Below are 26,518 nucleotides of genomic sequence, written 5' to 3'. Positions count from 1 at the left end.
ACCTCCCTTCTGTATGCAGACTCATCGTCATCTTGGATGAGGCCGATGACAGTGGTGTCGTCTGCAAACTTCAGGAGCTTGACAGAGGGGTCCTTGGCGATGCAGTCATTGGTGTAGAGGGAGAAGAGTAGTGGGGAGAACACACATCCCTGGGAGCACCAGTGCTGATTGTACAGGTGCTAGAAGTGAGTTTCCCCTGTCTCACAAGCTGCTGCCTGTCTGTCAGAAAGCTGGTAATCCACTGACAGATAGACATGGGAACAGAGAGTTGGTGTAATTTATTCTGGAGTATAGCTGGGATGATGGTGTTGAAAGCCGAACTGAAGTCCACAAAAAGGATCCTTGCATATGTCCCTCGTCTGTCCAGATGTTGCAGGATATAATGCAATCCCATGTTGACTGCATCATCCACAGACCTGTTTGCTCGATACGCAAATTTAAGTGGATCTAGAAAGGGTCCAGTGATGTTCTTCAGGTGAGCCAACACCAGTTTCTCAAATGATTTCATGACCACAGACATCAGGGCGACAGATCTGTAGTCATTAAGTCCTGTGATTTTTGGTTTCTTTGGGACAGGAATAATGATTGAGCATTTGAAGCAGCATGGGACTTCACACTGCTCCAGTGATCTATTGAAGATCTGTGTGAAGATGGGGGCCAGCTGGTTAGCACAGGATCGAAGACACGCTAGTGAGATGTCATTTGGGCCTGAAGATTTCCTCGTCTTTTGTTTCCGAAAGACCGGCTCACATCAACTTCACAGCTCTTAAGTGCAGGTTGAGTAGCAGGAGGGGGAGGAGGGGGGTTGCAGGAGGTGTTGGTGTTTGTGTGAAGTGAAGGTCAGAGTGGGTGTGGGGTGTGAGATTGGGCCTTTCAAATCTGCAGTAGAACACATTCAGGTCGTCAGCCAGATGTTGGTTCCCTACAGGGTTGGGGGTAGGAGTCCTGCAATTTGTGAGTTGTTTCATGCCACTCCACACTGATGCAGGGTCATTAGCTGAAAACTTGTTTTTCAGCTTCTCAGTCTTCTCAGAGTATCTTCTTTTAGCCACTCTGATTACCTTGTTCAGTGTGTTCCTGGCCTGATTGTACAAGACTTTATCCCCACCCCTGTAAGCATCCTCTTTGGCCTGACGAAGCTGCCTGAGCTCTGCTGTAAACCACGGTTTGTCATTGTTGAACTTTAAATAAGTCCTAGTAGGAATGCACATATCCTCACAGAAACTGATATATGATGTAACAGTATCTGTGAGCTTAAAAACACTCCAATCAGTGCAGTCAAAGCAGGATTGTAGTTCCCGCTCTGCTTCATTGGTCCATTTTCAGTCCTTACTACTGGCTTGGTTGATTTTAATTTCTGCCTGTAGGTTGGAAGAAGATGAACCAGACAGTGATCAGAAAGTCCCAAAGCTGCTCTAGGGACAGAGCGATATGCATCCTTTATTGTTGTATAGCAGTGATCCAGTATGTTCCTGTCTCTGGTGGGGCATGTGATGTGCTGTTTGTATTTGGGAGGTTCACGTGTGAGATTTGCTTTGTTAAAATCCCCAAGAATAATAATAACTGAGTCCGGGTATTGTTGTTCTGTGTCTGTGATTTGATCAGCCAAACACGCATTTGGCGCGATATACACACTCACCAGAAAAAACAAGGAAAACTCCCGCGGAGAGTAGAAAGGGAGTTTTTTTTTTTATGTAAAAAAAAAAAAAAAAAAAAAAAAACTAAATGGTGCTACTCCGAGTGCTGTCACAACTTACCTAGTCCTACAGTAGTTACCTAAAGTCCTCTGCAAAAAACACTTTTCAGGTCTTCATGCTCATTCACAGCATATATCATATGATAAACCATACTGACTATTAAACCATACTGCACTTTTAGGTACAGGTTTCTAATGATGGCAACTCTAAATTCTTCATATTTGTCCACTTTACACTGAGGTACATTTTCATATGTGTTTTCATTTCATATGAAGTTTCATTAATATGTTTTCATTTTCAACATGTGTGGTGACTGACTAATGGCTGACAATTTGGCAATTATTGCATGATTTGTTTTTTCTTTCATGTTGTTATAACGACATATCAATGATTAATAATGTTTAGAAACCCTTAACAAAGGGAAAATTCATGTAAAGTGTTCGAACATGAAAAGCAGAATATTGTTGACATTTAAAAAAAAAAAAAAAAAATTATAATAATAATAATAATAATATATATATTCTCCCCTTTTCTCCCCAATTTGGCATGCCCAATTCCCAATGCGCTCAAGGTCCCCGTGGTGGTGAAATGACTCGCCTCAGTCCGGGTGGCAGAGGACGAATCTCAGTTGCCGCCATGTCTGAGACAGTCAATCCGCGCATCTTATCATGTGGCTTGTTGAGCACGTTACCACGGAGATGTAGCATGTGTGGAGGCTTCACGCTATTCTCCGTGGCATCCACACACAACTCACCACATGCTCTACCAAGAGTGAGAACCACATTATGGCGACCACGAGGAGGTTAACCCAACGTGACTACCCACCCTAGCAACTGGGCCAATTGGTTGCTTAGGAAGCCTGACTGGAGTCACTCAGCACGCCCTGGATTTAAACTTGCAACTCCAGGTGTGGTAGTCAGCGTCTTTACTTGCTGAGCTACCCAGGACCCATGTTGATATTTTTAACATTTAAGTAGAATAGCATATTCCAAATTGGCACACTATCACTTTATTGTTTTATGTTATTTATGTTGTAACTGAATAGTTTCATAAATTTTTCACTAACTGCTATTCCAAGTTTGGGCATTTTTTTTTCTTTCATTTGTATTTGCTGTAAATTTGGAGTAAAACAATGTATCAGAAAAAGATTTCATAATAACATTTAATATGTATATTAATATAAAATTATGAATTCTAATTATTGTCAAAAACAGAAACAAAGAGACCTGAATTAAATGTATAAATTAATTAGGTGTTTGGCCCAAATACCTATTAACAGCCAATTATAAAATGTAACTGGCATTAAAAAAAAAAAAAAAAAAAGCTTTAGGACATTTTACTGTACATATACAGTTGTGGCCAAAAATATTGGCAGCCTTGGTAAATATGAGCAAAGAAGGCTGTAAAAAAAAAAAAAAAAAAAGACCCCAAGACTCAACTAATTTCTGCAATTTTCCAGCTGTGATCCTTGGAGATTCTTTGGCCACTTGAACCATCCTCCTCACTGTGCGTGAAGACACAATAGACACATGTCCTTTTCCAGGCTGGTTCTTAATATCTCCAGTTGATTGGAACTTGTTAATTGTTGCCCTGATGGTGGAAATGGGCATTTTCAATGCTTTGGCTATTTTGTTTTATAGCCATTACCCATTTTGTGAAGCTCAACATCCTTTTGCTGCACATCAGAACTATATTCTTTAGTCTAACCCACTGTGATTGATGATTAAGGGAATTTGGCCTGTGTGTTACCTCATATTTATACCACTGTGAAACAGGAAGTCATGGCTGAACAATTTCATTTTCCTAGTCACCCAGGTGCACTAAAACATTTAAAATATGAATGGGAATATACTTCAGATATATTTTACTCATAAGAATTTCCAGGGGTGCCAATAATTGTGGCCAATGTGTTTTGGAGAAAAATATTTATTTAATAATGAGATATTTCCCCTGTTTCAATTGTTTTACTTCAATTAAAGGTTAGATTTTTGTAAATTTTTGAATGAAAGATAAAAAGGATAAACAATGCAGATTTTTTTTCACAGCCATATTTGCTCATATTTACCAATGGTGCCAATATTTTTGGCAACCACTGTATATGGCATAACATTTTAGTGTTATTGTGTTGTTATTACATGGTTTATAATCAGCTCTGTTAAAACACTGATAACATTAGCTATATAAATGAGTGATGCATATGAATCTTTGTTTGAAATAAAACTATTTATTATATTTCTGTTGCCGTTGTCTTGAAAACAATGTGTAAAATAAAGTGGGGTACAAAAGTCTTGAGACCACTACTAAAAATACTACTTGTTTTTATTGAAAAAAGTATTATCAGCATAACAATTTGATTGAAAAGTTGAATTGAAAAATAACATGAAATCTGACCTTCTGTACAAAGGAGTGGACATGGTCAATGTCACAAATTTCCTTTTTAATTAACCTACAAACAGATAGATAAATAGGTTTCAATGATATTTTGAATCCCAATTTTTCATAGTGGTCTCAGACTTTTGAACCCCACTGTATATAAATGAATATACCCAATCCAGACATCAAATTTCAAAATTTGTTAGAAAATTAAAATATGATCAAATCTCATAATGTGGTGAGATTATTAAGAAAGCAAGACATTTATACCATCGCAGGCAGGGGGCAGTATTACATCACAAGAAATAAAATAGATGAGCTCATGGAACAGTGATTTATTGGACTACCTTTCTTTGCTTTTGAGCCAAATTTTCTAAGCATTCAAAACAGGAACTTACTTAGACAGTATTAAATCGCACTGGCATTTAATGAAATTGGATGATGAAGGATTTACTTTCAACATGTGTGGGACAGTTGAGGACTAATTCTTGTTTTCCAACATTTAATTTATCATTTGAGAATGTTGGGTCAAAATCAGAACATCCTAGAAATACACTGTGTTTGCCAGAGTTTTTTTTTTTTTTTTTTACTGCTATAGAAACAGCAAGGAGTAAGCAAGTCAACCCACAGACGTCCAATGGATAGGCCAGGAAAAACAAGTATTGACTGGGTTCACAAGTTATGGCTCCTGCTAGAACTTTTGGAAGACGGCGAGGCCATAACACAACTGAGCAAGTGAATTTGGGCCTCAGTGACTTCTGTTCAAACCGTACACTCTCCCTGACCCTTGTGAAGTATGTTTGTGCAAAACTCTGTATTCCTGATCACCTCACAAGACACTTGAAGAAAAAAAAAAAGCCCACGCTGTTCCTTTCACAACAACAGTACAGAAGAAACTTCCTATTGAAAAATTACTCTGACATATTCAGCACTTTGAATAAGGGTAAAAGAGAATCATTTTCATTATTGTCTTTAGGCATCAAAAGTTTCACTCCCCAAGTAACAGACTTTGTTTTTTTTAGTGGAAAGGTTATTAAATAAAAGGTTGGTTAACCCTCATGTTCTGTTAAAATGGACATTATGTTTGGGGTTCCAGAGAGCCCAATGGTGTACTGTAGGGACACCACATTGAAAATCTGGGATTTAATGTCCAATGGTAACCCTTGTCAGTTATGTTTCCTTTATTAAAGGAATAGGTCTCCCAAAAATAACAATTGTCTCATCATTTACTCACCCTCATGACATCCCAGATGTGTATGACTTTCTTTCTTCAGCAGACAAAAACAAAGATTTTTTGAAGAATATCTCAGCTCTGTAGGTCCAAAAAAATGCAAGTGGATGATGATCAACACTTTAAAGCTTCAAAAGCAGTGTCATTTGTAGTAAAAGCAATCCATTTGATATACATTGTTTACTTCCAGTCACTCTCCAGTGCGAGTTAATGAGGAAATCCAGTTCATGCAGCCAGAGATTATTTAGCAGAGATGAGCCACTTCTATTAAAATTAATGGGGTAAATTGGAATGCTCAACCAAGGAGCTCTGAGCACCCAACGGTCAACGGACATAGAAAGGAAGTCCCGCCATACAGTTAAAAGAGCCAAACACCTTGTAGATACAGACATCACCTGTCAATCAACTTTAGAACGTGCATGCGCATTAGCAGCCAGGAAAATTGCGTTTTTTATCGTAATGTGAGGTAAAGAAAAATCACAATTTATGAGACCAGTATTGTCAGATTTTATTGTTGATTTGAAATATGTTCTTTGATCGTAATCATGACCAACTGTTTTTGAGATTTTGGTCTTTCTCCATTCAAATAGATAGGAGCTGCACTGGCATGACTGGAAATAGCCTCCCGAGAGTGTTCCAAAGATGGCTGACAGTGGACTGACTTGCTAGAAAGACTCTGATGCAACCTCTCGTGTGACGTAAACACGCTGACTTGTTCAAATGAAAGCAAAACCAATGAAGCTTGTGAACAGCATTCACTTGTAAACAAATCGAACTGCACTTAATTTGTATCGTGTCAGTTCTTGCGTGAACATGCCAGTGCACTTGCGTCACACGAGAGGCAGCATGAACTGATTCCCCTCATGGTCGCGCATTGGAGAGCAACCGGAAATAAACAATTGTAGTGAAAAGGACATAAATATTGATCTGTGTATTACCCTAAGCGATCGTATTGCTTTAGAAGACATTAATTTAACAAATGGAGTTGAATGCATTACTTTTACTACGACTGTCTGTGCTTTCTGGAGCTTTAAAAGTGTTGATCATCATTCGCTTGCATTGTATGGACCTACAGACCTGAGATATTCTTCTAAAAATCTTCATTTGTGTTCTGCTGAAGAAAGAAATTTATACACATCTGCGATGGCATGAGGGTGAGTAAATGATGAGAGCATTTTAATTTTTGGGTGTACATATTTAAGTATTTATAAAGGGGTTCATTTATGACTAATAATTCATTTACAGATGCATTATAAATCATTAATATGGGTAAATAGTGATAACTGGTAAATAGTGAGCCATTTTACCTCATATTATAAATGGTTAATAATACTTATTCGGGGGCCTGGGTAGCTCAGCGAGTAAAGATGCTGGCTGCCACCCCTGGAGTCGATTTCAGGGTGTGCTGAGTGACTCCAGCCAGGTCTCCTAAGCAACAAAATTGGCCCGGTTGCTAGGGCGGGTAGCGTTACATGAGGTAACCTCCTCGTGGTTGTTATAATGTGGTTCTCGCTCTCGGTGGGGCGCGTGGTGAGTTGTGCCTGGATGCTGTGGAGAATAGCGTGAAGCCTCCACATGCGCTATGTCTCCGCGGTAATGCGCTCAACAAGCCACGTGATAAGATGCGCGGATTGATGGTCTCAGACGCGGAGGTAACTGAGATTCGTCCTCCGCCACCCGGATTGAGGTGAGTCATTACACAACCATGAGGACTTAGAGCACATTGGGAATTGGGCATTCCAAATTGGAGAGAAAAAAAGGGGGGTGGGGGGGATGGCACTTATTCAACTTTAGTTGAATAACCAATGAACCAATGAGTAACCAATGAAAACATATCTTAATGGAAAGTGGATACATATGATGCATTTATTAAGGAGATGCCAACATTAGAAACCTGTACATAAAGTTCAGTATGGTTTAATAGTCATGTCATGTCATGCTGTGAATGAGCATGAAAACCTGATTAATTGTTTTGCAGAGGACTCTAGGTAACTGATTTGGTAAATTGAGACAGCACTTGAAACAGGACCACTCTTTTGACATCAACGTGACAAGGAAAGTGACAACACAATTGAGTCAAGATATTACAGTGATTAATAAAAACACAAAGCTGACTGTATAGCAAAATGAAAAAATCCCTCCTTGGGTAACACTTTATAATAACTATTCAGTATAAAATATGTGTTAAACATTAGTTTATAGTTAATTGATCATACATCAATTACTGGTCCTGTGTTATTAATACATTAATAGGCTACAAGCAAATAGTATGTTATTCGTTGCATCAACTAAAATACATCAGTTTAGTATGGTAACAAGTTGTTTACTAAGGATGGAAAGCAAATATTAAACTGCTTATACTGTATAAGTAAAAAAGAGACAAAAAAATAAATAAAAATAAATAAATACTAGGTGTGCTACAAAGGTATCAAAAAAGTATAGCCACTGGTGCTCACTGGAAAAAGGGGTAACAAATATTCAAGGCACTCACGTGGTCTTACTTAAAAAGCCTTTATTTAACCGGGCTACAACATCTAAAATGGCCAACACATTTCGCTAAGAAAGCCTTCATTAGGGTACAATTCCCCATTACAAAGAGGCACAATATATAGTCTTGGCCATCAGTGAATACATCAACAGCTGACCAACAAGTGGAAGTGGCTCACAAACTAGCTGTAAGGTTGCCAAATATGTATGCTTATAGTGTATATTGACTTATTACACTTACAATGAATATAAACAAACAACATACTATTTGCATGTAGCCTATTAATCATGTAGGGTAATAATTTATACAGTAAATAGTCATTTAACTATAAACTTTTGCTTCTGTTTTTGCTGCATTGTGACATAAATCATAAATTAGGGCATTTTAAGTTTTTGATTACATAAAACATGTAAGTTACAATGCTCACTATTTGGCAAGTATTTTAGGAAAGTTACCCTTTTAATTCATAACTCATAATGATTTATAATGCATTTGTAAATTAATTAAAAGTCATTAATAAACTCTATTACAAACCCTTAAAGGAATATTCCGGGTTCAATACAATGCTAAGTTCAAGACTTCATTTGTGGCATTATATTGATCAACACAAAACATAATTTTGACTTGCCCCTCCATTTCTTTAAAAAAAAAACAACAAAAAAAGCAAATATATGGGTTCCAGTGAGGCACTCACAACGGAAGTGAATGGTGGCAAATTTTTGAATATTAAAATGCTCTCTTTTTCACAAGTTTAGCCACAAGACATAAACAATATTCATGTAATCATGATTTTAGTGTGATAAAATCACGTACTAACCTTTTCTGTGTAAAGTTATAGCCAAAAGACGATGTAGGCAACAAACACTAAAACCCTAGAATGACTGTAAAAAAAACTATTGAAACAACTTTACAGCTCAAATAATACATGAGTTTTAATAGAAAAATGTATGTAAGTGCCTTTATATAATTATAAGCTTCACATTTCTGCCTTCAAACCCTCCAAAAATTGGTCGCATTCACCTCCATTGTAAGTGCCTCACTGTAACATCGAACCTTTAGGTTTTTTTTAAGAAAATACATTTTTGTGGTTATCAACATTATGCCACAAATGCTGTCGATTGAGCTTAACTTGTATTGAACCTGTAGGGGAATATTAATGTTAAGTGTTACCAATCAAATTTAAACCTAAAAATATGCAGAACCGATTTTGAAAAATTTAAAGCAAAGAATTTATTTATTTATCTAGATATTAAAAGGCATGTGGAGTAAACGTGGGGTCAATGGCTCTCTCAGACCCCAAACAGAACATGAGGGTTAAACTGAACTGAATATCTTGATTAACCCTATGACACTTTTTCAATTTCACATAAAATCTTTATGCTGTCAAATTGTATCCCCACTTAAATACTGAAAACTGCTTATTTATATAATGGTAAATTGAGACCATTTTGCTCTTTAATATTTTTGTTTACTTAAGCCCACCCTTCCATCCAAGTTTTATTGTTTTTACTTTTAGATTTCTGTCTGAGCTATCCCCACAAACAGGTCTTTGGTGTTTTCTCATGGTCTGACACAGGGTCTTTGAGTGAGAGGGTGGAGTGTTATGAGCTTGGAAAGTGGACAGTAGGTGTACTGTTCCCAATTTGCTTAGTTTATTTTGGACTTGAGCGCACAGCTCAGTATAGCTGATACCTACTTGAATTTTGTATTAAAAGTTTATTGAATTTATAAATGGACACCACGTCGACTCGTGCATGCATGCCTATTCTTTTGTCCAACTTTAGCTTTAGCTTCAGATATTTTGGCCAACAATACTGTCAGTGTCCTTTATTTTCCCTTCTTACACATACTATGAAATAATTAATTACAGTAGAGTCCAAAGGTCTGGGGCCTTTAAGGTTTTATGATTTTGAAAAAAATTACATAGAAAAAGCTAAAGGAGGGTATACAAAATCCAAAAAAGCTTTTATTTTAATACCAACAAATGTATAGAGATCTAAAACCTTTCTCATTTGAGACAAAAGTCTATTGAGCTTTACAATCCAAACATCTCACATTACTCAGAAGTAACATTTGGTCTTCATAATGCTGATAACATAAAGCCTACACTGTTCTCCATCACAGCTCCACAGTTGCTTGAAAAACTCCATGTCCAATATCACAAATTACTAAAGAGTATCGTAAACACAGAGGAATTCCAATCCCAGGTACTCTAGTTTATAGTCTTGGCTATCTCAAAGCAAAACTGTTGTCCAGTTGTCCTGTGGAATCCATTTGGCCATATGTTTCACATACCTGGCATTTTCCACGATTGTTTTACAGATATAAGGCATGTAGATCTGCTTAAAGAAGTGACATCAGCAATGATGCCGTAAAATCCCTCTCACTCAACTTTCTCTGGACACAAGGATTTCCTACTTGTTTGCAGGAAATGTGGAAAACTTGATTTGTTATTCAAGTTTTGTAAATAAATTAATAAATTAATAATAAAATAAATTTGCCATGACATAATTCACATGATTTTTCCTTTATAAAAGGACAAAGACGATGAAAACATGAACTCAAATGTCAACATGTACATTCTTTGGTGGGGTTGCTTTTTTTATTGTATTTTATTTTTTGTTGACCTGAGAACTATTAAATGTGTAGAAACTTAACCTAGCATGAAACGTATCTCATTTTAAACATCACATGTCAACATCCCACCAGTCCCCCTTTAGAATGTCATCATTTTGGCCTGTCCAACCTCAGAGGTGAACCTTCTCGATTTCTCTTAATTTCATAAATTTGACAATCTGTTCAATTGGTATTCAGTTCATTTTAGTAAAATTTATTTTTAATTATTAACATTATTTGTTAAATGTAACATTCTTTAAAACTGAGATATGAAGAAACATCATTTGAGACCATTTCTACATCACGGTGGAAAGTAAATGGTGGTAACACTTTTTGTGCTTGTTAACATCAGTTAACTAAATTAATTAACATGAACTAACAATGAACAATACTTTTAAAGCATCTATTAATTTTATTTTCTGTTTGTTTCAACATATACTAATATATTTTTAAAACTAAAAGTTGTATATGTTAATATTAATGCATTATGAACTAACATGAGCAAACACATCAATAGAATAGTTCTAATATTACACAATAACCAAATTTTGTGAAAAATCTTTGTTCATGATACCTAATGAATTAACTAATGTTAACAAAATAGAAACTTATTGTAAAGTCTTACCAAGTATATATATATATATATATATATATATATATATATATATATATATATATATATATATATATACATTTTGTCAAAAAAAAGTTGTTAGATTTTAGTTTATTGGTAAGAAATAATAAATAAATAAATAAATAAAACACATAAATCAGGGTCTAAAACTTGAATTTAGAGATGTCCCAAATTTTGATAACAAGGTTGCCAAAAGGCCTTAATTTGTACCCTTTTGAGGTAAGTTCATGATCGAATTGCAAAGTTTATATAATAATTTGAAATGAACAACTTTACACGTTAGATATAATATTTCAAAGATGCATATCAGATGAGTATTTGACTGATGTCATACAGATTTATTTTAAGAGGTATCACTAATTAAATGACATTAAGTGAAAGTTACCATACAAAATTTCTGAATACAGAATTGAAAGCAGAGAACATGTTTAAATGTGGTCACATTTCTTCAAATTAACAGGAAGTACACTGCTGTTTTTACACTGCCAACCTAGAATGAACCTAAGGCCCATGACCTGTCAAGCATAGCTGTCTTTTCTGGATGGCTGTGATTTGCTCCACTGCTTCAAACTTACTTTCACAACACAATAAGACTTACATTTGCTGCTTAGTTAACAAAAAATAAAGAGATTTCTTTCTTTTTTTTTTTTTTTTGGTAAGACAAAGAACACACACAATCCTCAAGAGACTGACACTTAAAATTTTCATTGTAATATGTATGAAATGTTAGTATTTATTGTTTTATGACAATCTGTAATACTATATAAAAAACAGCATCTCAGCCAAAAAAAAAAAAAAAAAAAAAAGATATATACATATATATATATATATATATATATATATATATATATATATATATATATATATATATATATATATATATATATATATATCGTCTCAGAGTGCAAGTCTTAAATACTGTCAATAATTTCTGAATTTTAAACATGAGATCATTTCCTGAGAATCTTTCCCTCTTATGAACTATAGACCATGTACAGTATGTCTTTCTTTCACAAAAATTTTAGCATTTCAAGGTTGTTGTGATCTTTTCTTTCTTTCTTTCTTTCTTTCTTTCTTTCTTTCTTTTTTCTCACAAACTTAATTTCTACAGTGGCCTCAAAAAGCTTTTTGACACATAGCCACATTAAAATGTAGGAATTTCATTGAATTACATTAAAAAAATATACATATCAAATCCAATGTTAAAAATATGTATATCAAAAGGGGTATCTACAAACAAATGATGATAGAGCTTTTCTCTGAGCCAGTTGCAACTATTTACTTTTTTTTTTTTTGTGGATGTATGAAGTCAGTTCCCCTTAAGATCACACAGTATATTTTTATAAATATCTGACATATAATAAACTTTTAGCTTAATGTTTTGCTTGAAAAGTGTGGTTGTGCTATCTTTAATATAAATGCCACTTGGCTTGATATTTTGTTATGCAATGCAATGAAATTTATTCATTTTAGGTGAGCCTTAAGTTTCAAAAACTATTGGGGCTGGTGCATGTGACACTATGATTACAGGCATTGGTCCTTCCAGAACAAAGATTTTTGAATGTTTTGTTTTAATAAAATTTTAAGAAAAAAGTATTAAAACAAAAGGTCTAAAATAGCTATACCTTTGGTTCAAATGTTTAACTTTACACAATAAGCATTCCCTTTTTGACTAACATATTTGAAAATATACATGTATTATATACAAACGCACATACATTGGTATATGAAGTACACACTGAGTCTCCTTGATAATTTAATTTCTGTCATGTTTAACCATATGCTATGTTAAAATATTACAACATGATTACATTCTTATTATGGTCATGACACAAGGGATGTTGTGTCACTTCCAAAATTATGTGACTGTGGCAACATTTGGCAAAATGAAATTACGTGGTTTATTATGTGTATCGCTGCAGTTTCGAGGGGAAATGTCCACTGGGGGACGCTAAAAGCAAGTTAAATGTTCTCCCAAAAACTATGATGTTTTTAAGGTTAATGCTCTATGGAGTTTTAAATGAACAGGACCGACATCCCTAACAGCAATCTTTAACCGAGCCCAAACCAATAGTGTCTTAAAAAGCAAATGTGAGAGGATAGAGCATTCACTTTAAATACCACAGCTTTTTCTTTATATATATATATATATATATATATATATATATATATATATATATATATATATATATATATATAATCGATTCCCTAAATCATACATCTAACTTTTCCGATAGTGTCATAAAAGCGAATGTGAGATGAATAAAAAAACGCAATAGCTGAAGTAAGCACATAATTTCGTAGTGCTTTTCGGTGAGACCAGAATGGACAAAATGGACATTTTATTGGACATCCATAAAAACAATCTGTTGTCTACTCTCAGTTTAACGACTTCATGTGTACTATTGTCCTGTGTTTAGCATAGTGGCATGTAGTCTTCAATGCAAACGGAATCCTTCACTCAGAATGGCTGAAAACACATTCAAAAAATAAAACTGTACATCGGGACCAATTAATGTAATGAGGCAGTTGCTAAAAACAATGTCACATTGTATGTTTAAGGCCCAGTTGTTGTTCCCTGTTGCAAATTAATGGGAATGATATTAAGAGCATGTCTTGTGTTAGATAAAGTTGTGTTGAGTCAAGTTTGTCAAGAGTCAAGTTACTGAAGTGTAGGTCTAACCAGCTGGCACAAATATTTAGGGTCCTTGTTGTGTGAAATTCAAACCCCTTCTAAATTGTAACCACTTAATCCCCCTATAAACCCACTAAATGATTCCATTGCCTGAAAGAAATTTTTGAGGAATTCTATTAGATTTCCATAAAAAAGAAATCCTCAACTATAGCTTGTCTGTGCATGTAGTATCAACCATCAAAATATGTCAATGAATATATTTTCTATTATATCACGATATAACCAAAACTACAAATGGTTAATTTATATATTTCTCTTTCTTTATGTTTTTAATTAGCTTACTAATGTATTAGCCAACTAAGCTACAGTAGCATACCATATGCAATTCACTAGACATAATCATAGTTTGAACAATTCTGTGCAGTCAGTGTGAGATATCATAAAACCCAATTTGTTATAATACAAAAAAACTCCACTGATGTTGAATTGTTATATCCAGACAAACTATATTAAATCTAGGGTCATTCTGTGTCAACTCAACCAGAGGTCCCCAGCTCAACCAGAGGTCCCCAAGTTTTGTTTTTGATCTTTTTGTTTTCTTTCATTTTTTTTAATTTTTTTTTTCTGGTGAAAGATAAACATAAATGATGATGAAAGCCAGATTATTAAATGCCATGGATCAATATTTACTGAGTAATCCTTTATTTTGTAGAGGGAGGTCAAAAAGACAATTTTCGCCTTGAATTTTAGACCAAAACTACATGTAAAATTATTATAAAGGTGGCCTGCATCATTATTGTTATAATTATTTTACACATTTTCTATTGCTAAAATCAGCTGATGTCAGCACAACTTGTTGCATTATATGTACATTTCTGAAATTCAAAAACCAGAAAAAAGGCATTGCACCAAATTGTATTGTATTGCTTATTTTTAATAATGGTGTACTTTTGGACTCTTGAAAATCAAGATTATGAAATTATTGTTTTTACGTGAATAAATAAAGGTACATTTTTAGTTTCAACATTATTTGTACAACCTTTGTTTTGTTGGACAAGAAAAACTAGCTTCATAATATGTGACCCAAATTTTTTCAATGTTTTTTGATCATTGAAAATTGGTAAAATGTAACAATTTAAACAGAGCCACATTGAGAGCCCCATATCTCTGGGATTTAACCATATTATAGGGTCTTAAAAGTGAAGATTAAAAAAAAAGCTTTTCTGAACCAGAATCTAAAAGGATTTTAAGCTATTTCTAATACCTCTGGAGTTATAGGCACTCCAACTTTGGAAAAACAACACAAAAGTGTTTTTATTTATTTACTTATTTTAAATTTGGTTGATTTCACATGGAATAACCCTATAAATTATATTACATAGCTCTCTGGAATACTTGATTCTGATTGCTAGTCTCAAATATTTTAGAATTACTCCACACTCCCTATTTTCCACATGTAATAAAATAATTTAAACTTAAATCAATATTTAATATTTATTTATCTATTTATTTATTTGGCAAGTAGTGTAATAAGTGGGATAATGTACAGTCAGCCGGTCATTATGGTGAAATAAATCAGAACACCTTGACTTTATTTTATATAATATGTCTTACTACATGTATTTCCATTTTGAAGTAGCCTACTGTTTTTACATAATCAGCTATAATAGGATAACACAACAGGTTTTTTGATCATATGTTACAAAGGGCTATGTCTTGGTATTCAAGAGGGTAACAATTTTGATAGGGATTTGAATTTTTACACCCTGCCATGTTTTAATTATCACTAGTTTTGTCTTTCATTTAGTCAATCTTAGAAAGGCTTTACTACACATATTGTACACATACACATATTGTGTTTGCTTTCAAGCATGGTGTTATAGGATGAACCTGCAGTGCAAAATAAACTATGCAAAAAATAAAACAAAATAAAATTAAAATAAAGAAACAATCAAGTATTTTGCATAGTTCACCTAAATTATTTCCCAGTGGTCCCTCAGGTGCACTCTTTGTTTTTAGTGCAAACTATCGGACAGTTTCACTGGATACTTCACTAGCTCTTTTACTTCAGCATTTGCTGTAGAACACTGAAAATTCATGCAATGCCTTGATTTACAACAATTTAGCCAAAAATTACAACTAGACAAATTATCTCCCCAAACAGAAAATTCTGTCATCAGTTCTGTATGACACTCTTTCTTCCATGGAACACAAAAGGAGTTATACATAGCCGAATGTCCAAGCTGCTCTTCCATATAGTGAAAGGGAATGGTGAACATGTCCGTCAAACAAGATTTTCAGAGAATAATGACTTTAATTTCAGTCTGTTCTTCCCATGAATTTATTGTATGGCTTCATACATAAGAATATTACATACAAGTTCTATGGACAACTTTTATGGTGCTTTCTTGTCTTTTTTGGAGCTTGATAGCCCCAGTCCCCATTCACTTTTACTGTATGGAAGAGAGCAGCTCAGAACAGCCGCTAAACTTCTTTTGTGTTCCATAGTAAAACACAAAAGTCATGTGGGTTTGGAACAACATGAGTGTGAGTAAATTAGTGTGAGCACTTTAAGGCATTATGAGAACAAATAAGATTTGTTAAACTTGGATTGACCTTTAAATAGTCAAAATTTGTGTCAAAACATTAAAAATAAACAAAAACCAGCACAGAAAACTTCATAACCACTAAAATAAGTCTTTTGCTGAAGAAAATGCCTTTCACAGTCATGGATCGCTTATACTAAGAAGATCCACCATCTGTTGAACCTCAGACCACCGAATGGTCGTTATGGTGGGCTCCACTCAGGACAGTGTGGTTGATGGAGGACGCGGACCGGTCCGAACCCTCTGCAGTACCGTTCACATTCTCCTGTCGCTGGCAGCACAGGATCTGTTTGAATGTGATGCTCATCTCCTTGTCCCGGTAGGAGTATATTATCGGGTTCATGGCCGAGTTAAATTCCGCTAAAAGCAGGAAGAATTTCTCGTAGGTCAGGACACTGCATTCAGCGCAGACCACGTCCAACAAGAGAAGCACCAAACCAGGTGTCCAGCACACAATGAAAGCACCTAAAGAAATGATAAAAAATGAAGGCAGTTTGTGAATATTGGAGACCTTTGGATGCAAGTATTGTCCTGTACTAACAGAAGGGCAGGTATGCATCCCAGTGCTTAAAACTCATTACACGGTACTCTGAAATACTCGATTCTGAGTGGTCAGTGGCACCATCTAGTGGTCTGATATCTCTGTGTAACAACCGCACATCCACATATCAGCCCACTCATCCGGGAATTTCAAGTCATTTTTCCTGCTTCTCGGATCACTGTGCAATCTCAACATGTAAGCTAATAAGATCATTTTAACTCAAATCAGTGTTTCATGTACATTTATTTATTTGGCAAGTATTCTTTTAATAAGATTCATAAGCTGTCGTCATTTTCACAAAATAAACACCATCAGAAACCAGAGGTGGATTTCAGTTGTTCAGTGATTTATTACTTCTCACATAATTACAATTTCAACACAAATCAATATTTAATGTTTGTTGTATTTAATTATTTGGTTTATTTATTTGGTTGGTAGCTGTGCTTTGCGTCAGGGTCCTAATCAGTTTTTTTGTTTTTTTTTTAGATAAAAACCGACTTACTGTACCCCTTCCTTATAGTACATTTTCAGTGTTGGGTAGCATACTTCTGAAATGTAATTCAGTAATTATTAAAAATTACACTCTGTAAAAGTAAAATTCTACTCTTTAATGTAATATTTTAAGTAATCTAATCTGATTAATTTTGGATTACTTATTGCATGTTTTTTTTTTTTTTACTTAATCCAATTGGAATACAATTCCTTGACTTTGTTCACAGATGGTATCTGAAAATACACACAACATTTTTTTTTTTAACATTTTCTTTATTTTTTTGGTTTTATTTCACTTTGTTACACTTGTTGTATTCCCAGTCAAAACTGACCGGTCATTGGAAATGAATGGATTAGAATACAAAATACAGAAATACAAAGTGTTCAGGAGCATCCCAATTAGATGAGCACATATGTGGATGTGTGTTTGCACACATAATGTGTGCACACACTCACACACAAACACAAATGCACACACACATCTTGTGTTGAGCACTCTTCTGTGCATTGTCTTTCCATGTACACTCTTTGAGGAATATTTCAAGGTCTTCTTATCATATTACGTTGCATTTGGGCTCGTTTGAATTGGGATAGTCTGCTGTAAATTACGATATGACATTGTCTATGTTATATGTATGTTTCGGGAAGTAACAAGGGAAAACGTAACAAAAACACACTTATGTTTATTATATTTATGTGTGTCTGTGGGAATTTCATATACTAATACTCACTGCAGTTTGGTCTCTGAGTGAAACAAATTTGCTCATTGCATTTGACGAATTGAGACCTTTTCAACGATATATAATACAGCACTCTCTCATATTTTTTTTTATAGTTTTACCAACTCTGAACATAACTGTAGTGATAACAAATTTGCAAATGATGAGAAAGAAACAGTACTAATTTGTCAGCAAATTTAAAAACAGCATTATTTTCTAGGCTTTAAAATGGCAGATCAGATCAAGCAAGTGGTTATTAATTTCTTACGTAATTATTATTATTATTATTAGTAGTAGTAGTAGTATTATTGTTGTTGTTTTCCACAGGGAGTGCCCAGGGAGTTCAATTAATCACTCTATCAATAATATATATATATATTTAATTTTTTAAATATGTAAAAAAAAAAAAAAAAAAAAAGAATCATTACTAAAAATAAGTTGATAAAAAATACCTAATGCAATATCTTGTGATAATATATGCAATAGGAGAGATTTACAACCAATTTTAACGGGACGGTCATTTTTGACAGTCATTTTTGACCGGGAACACAAAATGTGTTAGCACCAAATGAACACAACACAAGGGTTAATTGCACATAAGTAAACATAAAATCAAAGACCAACTTGCTATATGTCAATCACTGAGTAGAATAAAAGGTACTTGATAAGGTAAAACAAAAGAGAAAAACTAACACTGTTAACCAAAATGGAGGACAATGAGAACATGCTTGTATTTTTACCCTGCTATAAAATCATTAATGAGAGAATGTCTCCAGTTGCTGAGATGCACAAATTATACCTCATTATAATTATTCATGAGAAGGTGTGGCCTTTACCTATGACAGGTGTTTTTTTTTCTGCCATCCTGAAGCATGGTCCAAAATTCAGTTGCATGTAGCAAAAGAACAAATTTGAATTTGACCGATACATACATTTTTGTATGAGTGTAATTATGTAAAGATGGATGTACTGTAGGTTCGTTTAAAACACAGACTTGTACTTTGAGTACAACATTAAAACCATAAATTAACTTTTACAGACGCAAAAGCGCATTAAGATGTGGAGTCTTTTTGAATGGATAAAAATGGCAAAGATTGCATTGCAGAGTTATTTTTTCCCCCCGTGTCACTTTGAAAGAAAATTTCTTCTGTATGTGGGCAAATGAGGAACAGGACCGCACTGTCTTTAATGTACAGTATGTAGTGCTATCTGGTTCAGTTTATCACACATATTTCAGTCTCTGGCTCAGATGCATAATCAGTAAATTATGCACTACTTATCGCCATTGGCTGATTGGCAATGAAATAAAAAATGTATTCATGCAATCAATTATAAAGTAAAGGTAGTATAATTATGCACATTTTAAAATGTAATGTAATCCAATTACAAAAGCTTGATTTGAGTTTGTAATCTGATTACGCAATCCAGATTACATATAATCTGTAACTACCCAACCCTGTACATTTTTCTGGTGCCAAAAATCTCCTTTTACATATTTTTTTATTTTATTTATTTTTTAATCTAACCGAACATGACTAACAAACAAATAAAAATCTTACCCAAAATTACTTTGAAAAACAAAAGTACTGAAAAGTACAGTTTTGGCTACAGATGTTATTTTATAAGACAGCAATACATTTTCGAGTCCTGCTCTTCTTTTTGTGAAACACAGCTGCTCTTGACTGGTTTACATCACAAGAAAGTTATGTGCACACTCTCAGGAGTTTGATAAACTCCAGCAAGCGGTTTCCAGCATGACTTTGCCACATGTTTTGCTCTCTCTGAACAAACTCACTGGAGACCGATGGTGCTCAAGCCTGCATTTGAAGTGAGAGATTGTGATACTTTTGTGCATCAAAGATTTGATTTCCTCCACTAAGGGCCCTGCACCCAAAGCCAGTTTGTTTTACTCTAAAACCTGATGCCACTGTAGATTAACTGTTCACCATAGAACAATGCATCTATAAATAAATAGAGAAGATTATTTGTCTGTCTTTGTTAGGCACTTTGTTTTGGATTCAGAAGAAGGTCAGAAAAGCTTCTTTTACACAAACAGCTCAAAAAGCTAGTATAAAAAAAATAAAAATAAAAAAAGGAAAGAAAAAGTTGTAAGTGGAGAACATATCAAATTAATAATGAGGAACTCTGAGAAAGGATCATTGTTTAAAATCACACATTCACATTATGCATTTGGCAAACATTTTGTTGTCCAAAGCGACTTACAGTGCATTACATTTGACCTTGGGAACAGAACCCATAACCTTGGCATTCATTGCAAAATAATTTTCTTTTTTCTTGTTTTCCAGTAAAAAAGGAATAGTTCACCCAATGTTTATGGCATTCTTTCGTCTGCTAAACACAAATGAAGATTTTTAGAATAATATCTCAGCTCTGTAGGTCTATACAATGCAAGTGAATGGTGATCAGACATTTGAAGCTCCAAAAAGCACATGAAGTCAGGATAAAAGTAATCCATAATACTCCAGTGGTTTAATCCATGTCTTCAGAAGAGATTTAATAGGTGTGGGTGAGAAACAGATCAAAATTTAAGTCCTTTTTGACCATAAATCTTTATTTTCACTTTCAAAATTTATAGTAAAAAGGGACTTAAATATTGTTTTGTTTTCACCCACACCTATCTCATGACTTGTGTAGACATGGATTTAACCACTGGAGTCTTATGGATTGCTGTGGAGACGAGGGCGTGGTCGAGCGTTCATCTGGGCAGAGAGGAAGCGGTAAGGGTTTTCACCTAAGATGAATTGCTGGCAATTGCTGTTTCTACATTCGCAGTGAGAGACGAGGGGAAATAAAAGGTGCCCAGTCCCTAGATTGAGAGAGAGAGAGCCGAATCTGCACGTGTGTGTCTGTGTGTGTGTGTGTGTGTGTGTGTGTGTGTGCGCGTGTGTGTGTGTGTGTGTGTGTGTGTGTGTGTGTGTGTGTGTGTGTGTGTGCGTGTCAGTGCAGCAAACGTTTGAGTTTGAAGCTTTTGAGTGAAAGAAAATAAAAATTACCTTTGAGTTGGATTTGCCGTCTCCGGCTTCCTCTTTTCCCCACTAACGAACTTTGTGACAGTTACTTTTATGCTAACTTTATGTGCTTTTTGCAGCTTCAAAGGTCTGGTCACCATTCACTTACATTGTGAGGACCTACAGAGCTGAAATATTTTTCTAAAAATCCTTATTTGTGATCTGAAGAAAAAGAAAGTCATACACATATGGGATGGCATGAGAGTGAGTAAATGATGAGAGAATTTTTGGGTGAACTATCCCTTTAAAAGAAATACATTTACTTGAGAAGCAAAATTACATAAGATATGTTTGTCTTGTTTGCAGAAAAAAGACAATTTTGTAACATTTATGCTTATAACAAGAAAAACCTTTTGCCAAGTTAAAATAAATAAATAAATATATAAATAAATAAATTGTCAGTGGGTTAAAAACAAACTTTATTTAAACAGATTTTTTTTTCCTTACCCCATTGTTTTAAGCATAAACCCCACTAAATTTTATTAAGATTAAAGATAAAACAAGACACCATGTAAAGCTTTCAAATTTGACATTAGACTAGCTGCATTAACACAAATTGCTGGAGTGAAGCATCAAAGATTCCCCACTCAAAGTTCAAACTATTGCAACTTCGCCCCTTTGCCGCTGAGCTTTCGAAGTGTCAGCCAATAATTACAGAACAATTTGGATGAAGTATCATTATGTGGACAGTGCCAGTGCTAAATACGTTGGACGTTGTTACATAATAGCCTACACTTACAATTTCTGCCATACAAAGTAGTATGGGTGGTTTGCCATTCTCTAGGTGCTTTTCATTGTGAAGTTCAAACTTCAACAATGAAAAGTGAAGTTCAGTAGCGTAGTAAAGTGGATAGTTACAGCTTGCCGGTTACGGAGGATGAGGGTTTAAGACATTTAATGTGCACTGCAATGAATACCCAATCAATGGACTAGTTCTTTCAATTAGTCACCTTAGACCCACTTAGGGAAACATTTAATGTTACCTGAATTAGTCCTATTTTAGTGCCATCTTTCTTTTTTTTTTTTTTTTTGGAAGATATTAATAACACATTATTGTTACATATTGTTTTGTTTTCTTTCCTGAGAAGAAACTAAATACAATTTGACAGAAAAACATTACTTATCTTATGTCATTCTGCTTCTCAAGTAATTTTTTTCTTGTTTTAAGGATGTGTAGATATTTTTACTGGAAAATAATAATAATAATTTAAAAAAAACGTTATATTTTTGCAGTTTTGATAGCATCATGCCCTACGAGGTGAGCTATACGACATGTTAGTGTTTGATAAATACACTTCTATAATAAAAAATACAAAAACATAAATTATTATGAAATAATTTTAAAAACATTAGAATAAGTTTACTGGTGACATAATCTAATAAAATTTACCCATACAGTACACGACCCCCTAATTTGAACCCCTTACATTTACGATCATTTGACAATTCTTTGCATCAACATTGACAAGAAGTTCAGCACTGCATGTCACAATGACTGCACGATGTACAATGACTGAATGGTTTATTTATGAAAGTGGCATTTACTGTATTGTATATGTTACAAATACCCAAGCAGGCAGCTGAAATATAAGTGAAATACCAAGGCTAAATTTCAAGTGCAAGGATTCAGACTGGAGTATCAACACAAGAACACTACAGCATTTTAAAAACCTAGTGCAGATATCATTACCGTTCTAGAATGAAAGTTTAAAATATTTAATGCAGATTGAAAGAAGAGAACAAATACAGTTGCAAGTTATTTGAGATGTGCCCTAAGAAATCTTTACTTGGACTAGCAAGCGTCACATCAATAGGATACTGTACATCTGCTAGCCTGCTGTCTATGTAGCATGCTAATTTTATGTTCTGAGCCGGAAGCATTTTTACCAGTTTTTTTATACTAATATTTTTCTAATTCAATTTATCTAGTTTATGATGTAATTTAAAGAAAACAAGTCTGTTTAAATTGAGTTAATGTTGGATTCTGCAAGTGGCATTATCCAGACATGATCCCTCATCACATATATCAGCTTACAGCTAGATATAAGAATTGGATGAACAATATCCTGAATTTGTGTCTCATATAACAGCAATTAGTTGGACAACTCTTCTCTGTGAATTATGCGTTTGGGGTAATCCGTCCTTTCAATATTCCTCAGACATGCAAAGAAAGCTAAAGAGAAATAAGGCAAAGACTACACACTATATTGATCATTTATTCAGTGATGCTGATACTGTAGCCTACATTCTGTAAAACAAGGCATATCTGCATTAGGATATGGTTAGGCACAAACAAGTCTGTAAAGACACCCTCCACTCCACATTAAAGTTCTACTCCTCTTTCAAGCTGAGTAAGCATTTAAATTGGCAGCTGCTATTTTGCTTCATCTTAGAGCGGGATTTCAATCAATGACTTCCATGCAGGCTTATTAACACCATCAGGCTCAAAGACTGGGGTGTTCAGACGAACACTGCAAGAGTTAATGTTGGGTCTTTCGAGGTAGTATTTACGTCTTTCTTTGACACATGCAAGAAATATGCCACATATAAATGAATAGGTGTTTTTTGATATTGCATGTATTGGAAATATGTCTGACAATCTAAAAAAACTAACTGTACTGCCAGCACAGTCTCATGACAACTCATACAAATTTGTATGAGATGGAGAAATAGCAAGATATCATACGACTTGGCTCATATGAAGGTGCGGCTTTTAAACCTACCAATCCACAAACAGAATTTTAAATCGGTACAATACAGGCATCAAATTTTACCTAGACTCCTATCAGACACTTCATTTTAAGAAAGGAAATGCCTGTGAATAACTGTGGTTATTTATTACATACATATATATATATATATATGTACAGACAGATGTATTTTAATAACCTGTATTATGTTTACCTTGTCTCATTCCAAACCACATTTTCTTTCTTGTGTGGTGCGCAAGTGATTTTCCTATTAAAATCATTGTTAGGTTTAGGGGTTGGTTAAGGGGTTAGACTTTAGGCTTAGGTTTGAGTCAGTGGTTAAACTAGAAAAATTGTTAGAACATAATTTCTTGGTTCAATAACTGGAATTAATTCATAACTCCAAAAATGACTACAATATTTAAAAATGACCACAAATTAAATTTAGTTTTAGATACACAGTAGTGTAGGTTTTTAAACCTTTAAAAAATTAAACATGAAAATGCTGCTAAACAGCAAGAACAAAAGACAGCCCTAAAAATTTTACAGTGTTAATCATTTGAAGGGATAGTTCACCCAAAAATGAAAATTCTCTCATTATTAACACCTTTATGCCATCACAGATGTGTATGACTTTCTTTCTTCTGTGAAGAAAAACTGTGTCCAGGTGTACCTAGGAGAATTGGTACTGTTTTAAAGGCAAAGGTGGTCACACCAAACATTGATTTAGCTTTTTTATGTTTACTGGACTTTGTATGACATTAAGTGATAAATGAAAACTATTTATTTCATAATTTTTGAAGACATCCTCACTATGCAACATTTTTCACAAGTGCCTAAAACTTTTGCACAGTACTGTATATATAAAATATTGCTCTGTTTCTCACCCACACCTATCATATCAAGATATGGATTAAACCACTGGAGCCTTATGAATTACTTTTATGCTGCCTTTATGTACTTTTTGGACCTTCTGAGTTCTGGCTACCTTTCACTTGTATTCTGAGGACCAACAGAGCTGAGATATTCCTCTCAAAATATTCATTTGTGTTCTGCAGAAGAAAGAAAGTCATACACATCCGGGATGGCATAAGGGTAGGGCTGGGTGATATGGCAAAAAAATATGGACGATTCACGATTCTATATTTTTCAACTTTTAAATGTACTCCAACATGATTTAAATTGTATGTTCTTTATTAGAATGCAAGTCAACCTGGTTAGAGAAATCCTTATAATGAAAGTTCTTTTCATTATAGGAAACAAATGTGTGCAAGAAAAATGTACTAATGCACCAAATGCACCTCAGGGGGAAGTTGTGAACAGAGTGTAAATGTAAGAATCTAATAAAAACTGATGTTCAGAAATAATAGAATAAGAAAACTGCAAAATAATTCTTATCCAGTGTAGGTATTCATTTTATCTAAACCAAGTCTATCTAGAAAGTTATCTAGAAATCAATATCTTTAAATATCAAGTTTATCTAGAAAGTACTCATTGTATATCAAACAACTTGTGTGTACATTCATAAACCCTTGCAGATAGAGACGAACCCTCTAGCAGTTCACGCTAAGCAGGGCAGCAGTATGAAGTAATTTATCATTACAATTCAGCTACCAAAGTTTGTCAAAATGATCGCTTGCCAAATGCTGGCTATAGATGCAGTACACTTGAAACACGTTACAGAACAAAGCAATAATAAGGGATCTATCTAAATCATCATGGCAAAAGGAGCGGTGGATGATTGATCTCCCATATATAGCCTCTCCATGATTTGAAATGTAGTGCCCATAACTGTCACATAACTAATGCTTTTTTATGGATAAAAAGAAAAGAAAGGAGATCTTGTTAACCTGTCACGTTCATTTGGAGCATGCCACACACGTGCTGCTGATCAGATTGGGAGCGGCATTAAGACAAGCACTATGAATTCTTGTTCTCTTCCTTATTTAGCCTTTGGTGGATTTACAACGTATCTAACTATAGCGTTTGGCTTTTTTTTTTTTTTTTTTTTTTTTTTGGTTAATTTCTCGATTTAAAAAAAATAACTAATTGTGTCAAAACTGAAAAATCGGAAAAACCGCCCAGCCCTACATGAGGGTGAGTAAATGAAGAGAAAATTTCTATTTTTGGGTGAACTATCCCTTTAAATGTTATCAGTTAATACAATAACTTTTGCAGCTTTAAACATTTTCAAATACAATCTGAGAAACTAAACTTTGAACAAAAACAAAACTATATTGAAAAGACAACTTGAAAATAAAATAGATCTTACATTTACCATATTATCCCTGGTTCTACTAAAACACCACTGAAATGCTGTTTGTAACTACTAATTTTACAGCTAATCTCATTCTTCTGATTACAGTATACTGGAATAAATGAGATTCATTGACACATGACAAACATCACGTCGTATTTAACGTTAAGATTCAATGCTATTTTGCGTCTATCAACATTAACCGCCCACCAGCAAAACACACACATGGTCAAATGTTTGTGGTGAGATGAATATGCAGCATTAGCAGGGGGTGATGGGAACACAGTTGCTTACACCTGTGGAAGTGCTTAGTGCATGCTTCACATTGTTAACAGCACATTTAGAACTGGAGAATTTGGCAAACAGAGGGTCATTTTTTTCAGCCCTCCCAGTTCAGACAGCGTTTCATACAAACTTTCTCTGACCTCGGCACATTTAGTCCAGAGCTGATTGCTAAAAGATATTTAGGCATAGACGACTGTGAGAAACCTCCTAATGAAATCTTCCATA

At 34.4% G+C, this 26,518-nt stretch overlaps 1 protein-coding gene across 2 annotated transcripts in view; it reads right to left on the bottom strand.

Annotated features, from left to right (window-relative positions):
- Window positions 1–13,249: 13,249 nt before the first annotated feature.
- LOC127432643 (lysophosphatidic acid receptor 1-A) overlaps window positions 13,250–26,518 on the bottom strand; it is a 63,719-nt gene continuing 50,450 nt past the window's right edge. For both annotated transcript variants that reach the window (XM_051683961.1, XM_051683960.1), the window contains one exon: window positions 13,250–16,745. In XM_051683961.1, coding sequence (XP_051539921.1) covers window positions 16,444–16,745 — 302 coding nt within the window. In that variant the 3' untranslated portion in view covers window positions 13,250–16,443. The remainder of the gene's footprint in view (window positions 16,746–26,518) is intronic.

This window comes from Myxocyprinus asiaticus, chromosome 42 (assembly GCF_019703515.2).
Source record: "Myxocyprinus asiaticus isolate MX2 ecotype Aquarium Trade chromosome 42, UBuf_Myxa_2, whole genome shotgun sequence".
NCBI classification, from domain to species: Eukaryota; Metazoa; Chordata; class Actinopteri; order Cypriniformes; family Catostomidae; genus Myxocyprinus; species Myxocyprinus asiaticus.
The sequence above is the reverse complement of the archived record's forward strand: the minus strand, read 5'-3'. Positions and strand labels throughout refer to the sequence as shown.